We start from the raw sequence: 10,750 nt of genomic DNA on the forward strand, positions 1-10,750 counted from the left end.
CGGCAGCAGCGCGGGAGGGAGCGGAGGCAGAAGCCGGGGCGAGTGGAGACCCCTGGCGGCGGCCGCGCGACCAGCACCCCCGGCACCGCGGCTGGGGGGGGCGCATGCAGGATTTTCTGGGGTTTTAGGGAGGGGAAAGGACCCCTCTGCAGCACCAGGCAGGGGGGATGCTGGTGACCCCCCCGTTAATAGCCCCCAGCCGGCTGTGCTCGTACCCACCCCCGGGTGGCTACTGCTCCCCGAGGCTCTCGGTATCCCCCAGACAGTGCTGGGGGGCACAGGGGAGCGAGGTGGGGGGGCTTAATCAGTCTCACTAGTGGCTGCAGCTGGGGGGAACTAGGGACCCTCCCCCTCATCTCTGCAGCCACCTGGGTACCGAGGATGCAACCGGCAGCAAAAATGATGCTGGGAGGTACTGGCTCTCCCGGGGCCAAGAGCCCCTTGGGGGGATCATTTTCAACCCAAAACACAGCTCCCAGAGGTGGCGGCGCCAGGACCCCAGGACGGGGCTGGGGTCCCCACATCCCTCACAGCAAGACCCCCCAAGACCCCCCCTGTGTGCCAGGACAGCCAGAGCCACCCCGGCCACGCTGGACAAGGTGCTGGTCCCCGAGACTGGCACGGGGCACCGGGGAGGCTGCTGGTGGCCCGGAGGAGCCCAGCACTGGGTACCCACATCACCACCCCAGAAAGAAAGAGCAGGGAGAAGAGGGGTGTTTGGTTGTGTTGTTCTCATTATTATTAATATTTCTTTTTTTTTTTTTTTTTTGGCATGAATACCATCTGTTCACCTGAACTACGGACCTTCTGTCTCTAAAGTATCTTTTGGTATCTTCCCATCTGGACACACACAAAAGGGTAAGGAAAAGAGAAAAAGATGAAAAGCAGGAGCCCCGGCACCAACGGGCTCGGCTTGATGGCCACGGCCAGGGGTGGCCACCACGGGGTGGGCTTTGTGACCAGCAGGATGGCCGAGCAGTGGCTCAGCACCCAGTACACCCAGCAGGAGGCTCGGCAGTGGTGGGTGCTGCCTCCCCATGCCATTGCCCGTCCTCGGAGACCCTGCCCCGGCTTCGGAGGGGACCAGGAGCCTTTCCCTGATGTTGAGGTCGGGCCAGCGGCCACCCCCAGATGGGCTGGGAGAGGTGTCACCCGCTGCAGCCCACGTGGAGAAGGAAACAGGAGCCGTGTCCTCGCTGCCCGGGCGCTGGTGGTCACCTGGGGACGGTCATCACTGCTGGGTGCCACCAGCCCCACCACCAGCAGGGCCCGGTGGGCCCGGGGAGGGTGGCCAACCTGGGGGTTTTAGAAACCTGCCAGAGGTGACAAGGCAAAGGGGACAGAGTCCCTCCGACGCGCCAGTCCTCGTCCTTTCCCCAGCCACGAGACAAGGGCACAAGCCCGACAGCCAGACCGTGGCAGAGGACTCACCCCCCCGCCCCATTTCTGCTGTTTCTTCCCCCAAAGCTGGGGGGGGAGGCAGAGCGTGGGCAGGGTCCACGGTCCCTCCTTGTGCAAAACCCACTGGGGGACAGAGAGATGAGGGGTTCCTGCCATCACCTTCCCTCCCCGGGCGGTCGCTGGCAGAGACACTGGAGGGGAAGCGGGGACGGAGGTGCCTTCCCCTGTGCCCACCCTGCAGGGGGGAGAGGAGGGGGGGGACCATTTCGGACAGAAACAACCTACCATCCTCGTTCACCAGTCACTAACCAAGGGAAGAGGGGAGAAAAAAACCAGTCCAGCTCTTGGGTTTCTGCTTCTCGTGTCGCGGGCCGTCCCCCGTGGCAGGGCTCGGTCAGTCACCGGGGCAGTGGGGAGCGGGAGGGACGCGCCGTCAGCGAGAGGCTGTTGCACCAAGGAAACCCTTCTGCTTTGTGGAAGTGCCTTTAAGAAAGAGGTTAACGCCGAAGGTCACCTTGGGGAGGTGGGAGCCATCACTTGTGGTCTCCAGCCGGGAGGGTGGGAAGGGTTTGCCCCTCGGTGAGGAGGAGGAAGGGGTCCTTAGGACAAGTCTTCCACCGGCAGCTCCTCCTCCAGGTCCCTGTCGTCGGGAATCGTCACATTCTGGTTGGTGGTGGCCATGAGGGAGACGGGTCTGCTGTCGTCCTCTGCCTCGGCGGGTTCCTCCTTCACGTGCACTGGATGGCTGTGGGGAGGGAAGCCTTCAGCCTCGGGGAGCCCATCCTGATGGATGCCCCCTCAAGAAGTCGGTCCAAACCCCCTCCATCCCTGCCCTACCCAGGGGGACTGGCACTGTGGGAGGCAACGAGCAGCTCTGGGTTATGCCACTGTCCCTTTGTCATAGAACCATATTGGGTTGGGAGGGACCTCTGGAGATCATCCAGTCCAACCCCCTGCCAGAGCAGGGCCACCCAGAGCAGGTCCCACAGGAACGTGTCCAGGTGGGTTTGAATGTCTCCAGAGAAGGAGACTCCACCACCTCCCTGGGCAGCCTCTGCCAGGGCTCTGCCACCCTCAAAGTGAAGAAGTTCCTCCTCGTGTTTAAGTGGAACTTCTTATACTCAAGTTTGTGCCCATTTCCTTTTGTTCTGTCCCTGGGCACCACTGAAAAAAGATCAACCCCATCCTCCTGACCCCCACCCTTGAAGTATTTATCCCTTCAAACCCTCCAGCAACCCCCACCATCCCCATCCCTCACCACCCACACTGAAGTATTTGCCCCTCCAAACCCTCCAGCAGCCCAGCAACCCCCACCATCCCCATCCCTCACCCCCCAGGCCGGGCTGACCTGTACTGCTGCGGGGACAGGCGCGGGCTGTTGCTGCCGTTGCTGTTGACCTGCTCCACGGTGCTGCTCACGTCGTCGTGGCCCACGTGCAGCATGCCACTGGCAGAGCTGGTGTTGATCATGGTGGGGCTGTTCAGCAGCGGGAAGCTGCTCTCCGCCAGCGCCGCCTGCAACGGGAAGCACCCACAGTTGAAGGCACGGAGGGTGTGAGACCATGATGGGGAACGGGACCCTGGAGCAGCGAAGGTTTAGTGCCCCGGGAGGAAATGTTTGGTGTGAGGGTGGTGAGAGCCTGGCCCAGGTTGGCCAGAGAAGCTGTGGCTGCCCCATCCCTGGAGGGGTTCAAGGCCAGGTTGGAGGGGGCTTGGAGCAACCTGGGCTGGTGGGAGGTGTCCCTGCCCAGGGCAGGGGGTGGCACTGGGGGGGCTTTAAGGTCCCTTCCCACCCAAACCATGGTGTGATTCTCTGATCCCTGCCAGGGACGGGAGTGGGTCCTTACCTGGTAACTTGCATTAAGTGCTCCGTAACCGAGTCCTGAAATCATGTTTTTGACTAAAGTCGGACTCCTGCAGAGAGAGAGAAAGCACGATGATGCGGGGCTGAGCGCTCCCAGGCCAGGGACCGGGGGGGTCTGGCAGCAGAGACGGGTGCGATCCCGGCTCCCTGGCTGCATCCCACGGGAGAGAACCCACCCTGTCATCTTTGGTGGCCTTCGCTTTTGGTACTCGTGCTCGTCGACGGTCCAGACGGCTCCCTTGACGTTCTCCACGCGCACGAAGCACTTGTGCAGGCTCAGGTTGTGGCGGACGGCGTTCTGCGGGCAGAGCAGGCAGGAGAGCTCAGCAACACTGCCCAGACACCTCTTCTTCCCCATCCTCCTCCTCCTCACCCAGCCCCTGCAGTCCCTACAACTCCGGCGCTGCCCCGGCCACGCTCGGCTCGTCTACAGCTCTGCAAAGCTGAGGGGATGCTGGAAAGCATCCGGGGATGCTGGAAAGGCTCGCTCAGCCCATCAGCACCGAGAGGGTTTAGGAGCCGAGCCCCCGAGCCACACGTGGGACACAGCCCCGTTTCGTCAGCCTTGGCCAGACGCCGAGGAGGATGGGGACAGAGTGGGACAAGGTACGAGGAGCTGGGAGCGGAGCCGCCCTCTCCGCCGCGTCTCGCTCGGCAGAGCCAGCTAATCTTCTCCCTTCTTCTTCTTTCCCCCACCCTCCCGTTTTGGTCCTTTCCCTCCCTTTCTTCTTTACATCGACCATCTTTACATTTCTAAATGTAAAATAAAGAGACACACACGTAGGCAGACAGCGCAGCCCCGAGAGATACCAGCTCCCTTGTCCCCTTCCAACTCCCTGCCATTTGCTACTGCCCCTATTTCATTACCAATTTTAATTTGCCTCTAATTAAATCCTGTGTATTTTTCCGACTCACTTGCTAATCCATGAGGGAGGCAGGAGGCTGGAGTGGAATCTCTCCGAGCTATAATTACAAAGGGCCTAATCACGCCGGGGCTCTGCCTTTGAATAAATTTCCTTGCATTAAGGTTCTCAGATTCTCTGCCTTGCAAATGAGAATGACCCCAATTTCAGGAAGTTGGCCTCGGAGGGGTTTTTTTTTTATATATTTTTTTTTTTATTTCGAGTCCTGATTCGTGATGAGAGACTAATTCGTTACGCTAAAACATTAACAGCAATTTAAAAGGTCGAACGGGGGCTGTATAAACAAAGGAGCTGGCCAACACAACAAGGCGAAAGGAGACACAAGGACTGAACCCCCCCACGCTGGAAAGTGTTAGAGTTCCCAGAAACTCATCAAATTGCACCATAACCCCCTTTTTCTTTTTAATTTAAGGACAAAACCAAACAAAGCTGGGCTCCTTCCCTCGTCATCCATCCATCCATCCATCCATCCATCCATCCATCCATCCATCCCTCCCTCCATCGCCCTGTGCCCGTTGCCCACCCTCCACCCCAGCATCCCTGGCCGTGCCATTGCACCCCTGGCCCCACCGAGAGCCGGGTGACACGGTGGCACCGGGGGACGGGCAGCTCCTGCTCCACTCACTCTTTGGCAGAGCCAGCCCGAAGGGGCAACTTCTCAAGCGACTCCCAGGAGCCTGTTCCTGGGCATGATCTGAGCACAGTCGGTGCTGTTTGATGTCATTTTTTGGGGGGAACTGGGTCACGCTGGGAATCTGTCACTCGGCAGCCGGACTGGCTCCTCAGGTGATGCTCGGTGGGTGCAGAGCTGGGTCCCCGGGTGCCAGCCCGGTGCCATCACCACTGTCACCCCAAAAGAGATGCTCTGTTTGGGCCATAGCCCGTCCCAGGGACTGAGCCATCACTTGTCCTCAGACCCCGTCACCCCGGGAGGAGGGCTCGGCTGCTCCCAGCACTGACAGAGGCATCCTGAGGAGCTGGACACCCAAGGGGGACCCTGGACACCCCTGTGCTCCCCAGACAGCGATGGAGCAGGATGAATCCCTGCCCCCTTGCAGTATCTCCACAAATACCTCGCTCCCTGCCTGCACCTGGGGGTCTGAAGTCTGTGCATCGCTCGTCCTCAGACCCCGTCACCCCGGGAGGAAGGCTCGGCTGCTCCCAGCACTGACAGAGGCATCCCAGGGAGCTGGACACCCAAGGGGGACCCTGGACACCGCTGTGCTCCCCAGCCAGTGATGGAGCAGGATGAATCCCTGCCCCCTTGCAGTATCTCCACAAATACCTCGCTCCCTGCCTGCACCTGGGGGTCTGAAGTCTGTCTGGGGCTGGGTCGGACCCTGCCCTTGAACCCCTGTCCCCTGGTGAGCAAACACAGGAATTCCTCCCCAGGCCGGGGCCGGATCCTGCCCCGCTCCCCCCTTCCTCCTTCCTGTGCGCGCGGGGGGCTCCGCTCCAAACAAAGCCCTGATTAAAGGCGAGGAGCGTGGCAGAGCCGAAACCCTTCCTGCAGGCAGAGACCCAGCCCCGGCCCAGCAGCGACCACGTCCCCCCGGTGACACCCCCCCCCGGCTTCCAGGCACCGGCGGGTACGTGTTTGCTGAAGAAAAAAGTAAAGATAAAATAAATCCTGGCACTGGGCAGGGGGTGGACGTGGTTCAGCATCACCCGAGCTTGGGATGCCCCGTCCCTGGAGCCGGGGGTCGGGCAGGACGTGGGGGAGATGCCAGGCAAGACCCCCGCCATGGGAACCCTCCCACCCTCTGCCGGGCTGGGGAGGGGGGTCCCTGCCTCGTCCTAAGGTGGCTTTTGTATTTCAACAGTATTTGTTCAGTGCCAGACTTGGCTGCTCTGTTTGCTTCTCATCTTTGTCTTTTCTAATGATGTTTGCTTTACGCCCCCGGCCCCGCTCCCTGTGCTGTGCTGGGGGTCTCCCTGTGGGCCCCCACACCACACCACGGCTCTGCCCTGCCATGGGGATGGGATGGGGTACCCACCTCGGCCCCCGCCATCCCTGCCCCATCCCGGGGGGCAGCTGAGGCAGGAGACGAGGGAGAAGCCGCAGCAGAAACGGTGATTTTCTGAAGAGTGGAAATACATTATTTTTTCCTGCTTATCCCCCTTCTTCAAAAAAAGCCCGACCTTGGACATTGAAAGTTGTGAAGGGAATCACCCTCCCCTGGCTCTTTTTTATCCCCTGCCATCCCTTTTGGTGGTGGAACAGGAAAAAACTAACGAGCAGCAAAAAGAGAAGCAGAAGGGCTGGGGGCAGCCCCTCTCTGAGCCACCAGCTCTGCCCCTGGGTAACACGGGGTGCGGGGGAACCACCAAGGAAAAAAACCCAAACATTTATTCCCTTCAGATAGTAAAAGGGAAGGAAAATGGCACTTTCACCTGTCATTATCCCATTCCACAGACAGGGAAACTGAGGCACGGAGCAGGGAAAGGGGCTGCCCTGGGCAGACCTTGCTCTGCCCCACGGCGAGACGCTGTCCCGGGAGCAGCGATGGCCACGCTGGGCTCTCCCCAGCGATGCTCCCCATCACTGCCCACCCTGTCCCCAAACCCGGGGTGTCCCTGTGGGGCAGTGGTGGCTGCCAGCGCTGCTCCCCGTGCCGCGGCGCCGGTTGCAGTGCGGCAGGCGTGCCGTGAGGGGGACTCCAGCCTGACACAGGCACCAAAAACGGCCCAGGAACCTCTGACTGCTCCTTCCCGGCTCCTTCCCACCATCATCCTCCTCGCTCAGCCTCACGGGGACGCTCAGGACGGGTGATGCCAAAGGCAGGGACCACCCGAATATCTCTGGAGCCAAAACACCCTTTTATTCACCCAAAGTTTGCTGCGAAGAAGCAAAGCCCTGCTGCGGGCGGCTCTGATCTGCAGCAGCAACACACGGGGGCCCTGGGCTCCTGAATAACCGATTCCTCCCTTAACCCTTTCTAAACGCCCCATTTCGTCTGCATCTTGCTTATTCCCATTTATTCTTTTTTAAAGTGTTAAATCTCCCTCTGCCGCTCGGCCCCGCGCTGCCCGGGGCAGGAGGAAGCGGTTTCAGTAAATACATGCAGCAGGAAACAATAAATAAATCCATCCTGGTCGGGGCAGTAACTGCTCCTTCTCACACCCACCCTGCTCATCCAAGATGCTTTTTTCTCACTTCTCTCAGATTTGGTGATTTCTATCTAACTGAGGGGGGATCAGCTCCGGTGCCCACGTGCTGCCCCCAAGACACTGCCCCAAAATTCACACCCCTCAGCCCGGGCCAGTGACAAAAGGCTCCTCAGTGCCAAAACCTTTCAATACCTGTCCGTACAGCACCGTGCACCGGGAAGGGGAAGCCAATGGGCACAAGCACCCACTGGGGGTCTTGTGGAGCCTCCCACTCGCTGACGGTCCCCCCACCACCCTCCCTCTGTCCCCCCGGACAGTACCCACGTCCCCGGCCACCGCCGAGACCCAGCCACCACGTACCGGAGCCCGGCTGCGGCGTCTCCCCCTTGCCACGTGCCACCCGCCCCCGGGTTATCATTAACCTTATTTGCTATTTCGAGTGTCTGGCTCTTTTCTCTGCCCTTCTCCCGGCGCCGCGGCGGGGGCTCCGCTCCAGCCCCAGCTCCGCACAAAGCCCCGGGTTTCTACAGCACAGCCCTTTGCCGTACCCTACCGCGTGGACGGCGCATCCCCAGAGACCAGGGATGCATTTTGGAGGGGGGAAAACGTGGGATTTGTCCACAAAATCATTTCCTGCACCATCTCAGAGCTGTGCAATGGTCCTTTACCACAGGTGCCAATATACGCTGGAGCTTCTGCCGCAGCAGGTAGTTCCAGGCGGGATGGAGTGAGTCCCAGGTGGGATGGGTTGAGTCCCAGGTGGGATGGGTTGAGTCCCAGGTGGGATGGGATGGGTTCTCACCTTCCAGGTGGCCGTGTTCCTCCGGAAGTAGGCAAACATCCGCGTGAACCAGTTATAGATCTCGTTCAACGTTAGCTGCCTGTCGGGGGTCTCCAGGATGGCCTGAGAAGCCAGAGAGGGAACAAGAGCATCACTTGGAATGCCCCCGCGGGGTCTGATGCCCATCCCGTGGTGAGGCACGAGGGGTAGAAATGGGGGTTTAGAGGACACAGGGGCTCCCCTGGGACCAAGAAAGTGTGGGGGAGCATGGCTTTGCCACTGTGCCCTGTGGGAAGATCTTGGGGTGCAGAGCTGAACCCCCTGGCGTGGGGAGCCACTCACCTGCCGGATGAGCGAGGCGTACGTGAAGGGCGGCCGGACGTCCGCGTTTTTGTAAAACTCATGATTCTGTGCAAGTTCTGGATGGGGGGGGACACAAGAAACAGGGAGGCAGGGGGTTAAGGGACACACTTTGGGACCCGAGGACCGTGCAACGGAGGGCGCCGAACCCCATCCCCGAGCTCACCTGAGGATATCGGGGTGCAGAACTTCTCCGAGTTTCTCCTGCGGATGGGCCCCACGTTGTGTAAAGTGGAAGAGCTGATGACGGAGGGGCCCTGCCGCAGGGGGGTGATGGGCGCCGTGGCGGAGGTGGGGGGATGAGGTAAGCCGTCGGGGAACGTGTCGGAAGTGCTCTTGGAGAGGGTGGCACTGGAGACCAGGTTCAGCTGCAGGGACAGGCGGGAGGGGGGGCGGGGGGGTGGGCACCGGCAGAGCCCCCGGCACGACCGGCAGCTCGGCGGGGCTGAGGTGGGTCACAGCACCAAGCAGGCGGTGAAGGACTTGCAGGGGGGAGACTTGCTGGGCTCAGCAGGGATGGGATGTGAGCATGGGATGGGATGGACGCAACCATGGGATGGGATGGACGCAACTGTGGGATGGGATGCAACCACAGGATGGGGATACACCCACAGGACGGGATGCAACCACAGGATGGGGATGTACCCATAGGATGAGGATTCCAACCATGGGATGGGGATGTACCCACAGGACAGGATACAACCACGGGATGGGGATGTACCCACAGGACGGGATGCAACCACGGGATGGGGATGCAGGACGGGATGCAACCACAGGATGGGGATGTACCCATAGGATGAGGATTCATCCACAGGACGGGATGCAACCACGGGATGGAGATGCTCCCACGGGATGAGGATTCATCCGCAGGATGGGATGCAACCATAGGATGGAGATGCAGCCATGGGACAGGGATGCAGTTGCGGGACGGCAATGCAGCCACGGGATGAGGATAAAACCATGGGATGAGGATGCCCCCGGCACGACCGGCAGCTCGGCGGGGCTGAGGTGGGTCACAGCACCAAGCAGGCGGTGAAGGACTTGCAGGGGGGAGACTTGCTGGGCTCAGCAGGGATGGGATGTGAGCATGGGATGGGATGGAAGCAACCATGGGATGGGATGGACGCAACTGTGGGATGGGATGCAACCACAGGATGGGGATACACCCACAGGACGGGATGCAACCACAGGATGGGGATGTACCCATAGGATGAGGATTCATCCACAGGACGGGATGCAACCACGGGATGGAGATGCTCCCACGGGATGAGGATTCATCCGCAGGATGGGATGCAACCATAGGATGGAGATGCAGCCATGGGACAGGGATGCAGTTGCGGGACGGCAATGCAGCCACGGGATGAGGATAAAACCATGGGATGAGGATGCACCCCCTACATGTCCAAGCAAGCACGGAGCAGCACAACACGCTGACACGGGCTGTGTTTGACTCCTTCTTGATGCCTTGCACCAGCACAAGGGACCAGGCTACGTGCATTGGAGTGTGGTCAGGGAATGCCCATCCCGGGGATCCCATCCAGCCGGGCCATGCAGGGTGGTGACCATGCCCGGGGCAGGGAGGGGATGGCAGCCAGCAGCAAGGGGAAAGGGGAGGAGAGGGGGCAGCTAGAGGGATGCACAAGGGCAGGAGGGACACGCACGCTTACAGGTTGGCTGAAAGGCTTTGGCTCTGAAGGTCTCATGTGAAGATGGGCCATCATTGCTTGGAGGCGCTCGCTCTCCTTTGCCAGCTGTGGGAGGCAAGAAGCAGATGAGAGACGGTCAGGCAGTGCTGGCACTCACCCACGGAGGTGCCCACGGCCTGGAGGAGCTGCCCGCTGAGCCCGGAGGGCACTCAGCATCCTCCAGTGTCCCCACAGGAGCCCACTCCAGCCTGGTGGGACCGTGGCTCTGCAGGGTACCCATCTGTGGTACCCATCACGATGGGGACGGGGGCTGCTGCTGCTCCAGCTCCACGTGTGCAGCCAAATGAAAAATCTGGTGAAACCGCATCATTTCATGTGTCCCGGCCACCCACCACAGCCCTCGCCCCCCTTCCCGGGCGCCGTGGTCCCTGCACCTTGGTGCCAACCATCCCCATCCCCTTCTCCCTCCTCCAGCCTCCGCTGCCTCCCGCTCACCAGCAGCTCCCTGTCCATCTCCCTGTCCCTCCGTCCGTCCATCCATCCATCCACCTGGATGCAAAACATCGCTCTAATTGCGCGCCCCTTGCCTGTTTACTCCCCGGAGTGCGGGGAAGGGTGAAATATTCGCTCTGGCACCAGGAGAGATTTTGAGCCCGGCGGAGGC

At 60.7% G+C, this 10,750-nt stretch overlaps 1 protein-coding gene across 2 annotated transcripts in view; it reads right to left on the reverse strand.

The window, feature by feature from the left end:
- Positions 1 to 751: 751 nt before the first annotated feature.
- The window catches only part of FOXP4 (forkhead box P4), a 55,072-nt gene continuing 45,073 nt past the window's right edge, over positions 752 to 10,750 (reverse strand). For both annotated transcript variants that reach the window (XM_014953757.1, XM_014953759.1), the window contains 7 exons: positions 8,607 to 8,808; positions 8,423 to 8,499; positions 8,102 to 8,203; positions 3,442 to 3,563; positions 3,249 to 3,315; positions 2,750 to 2,916; positions 752 to 2,146 (listed from right to left, as the gene is read on the reverse strand). In XM_014953757.1, coding sequence (XP_014809243.1) covers positions 2,002 to 2,146; positions 2,750 to 2,916; positions 3,249 to 3,315; positions 3,442 to 3,563; positions 8,102 to 8,203; positions 8,423 to 8,499; positions 8,607 to 8,808 — 882 coding nt within the window. In that variant the 3' untranslated portion in view covers positions 752 to 2,001. The remainder of the gene's footprint in view (positions 2,147 to 2,749; positions 2,917 to 3,248; positions 3,316 to 3,441; positions 3,564 to 8,101; positions 8,204 to 8,422; positions 8,500 to 8,606; positions 8,809 to 10,750) is intronic.

Source organism: Calidris pugnax, unplaced genomic scaffold, assembly GCF_001431845.1.
Source record: "Calidris pugnax isolate Ruff unplaced genomic scaffold, ASM143184v1 scaffold245, whole genome shotgun sequence".
Lineage (NCBI taxonomy): Eukaryota > Metazoa > Chordata > Aves > Charadriiformes > Scolopacidae > Calidris > Calidris pugnax.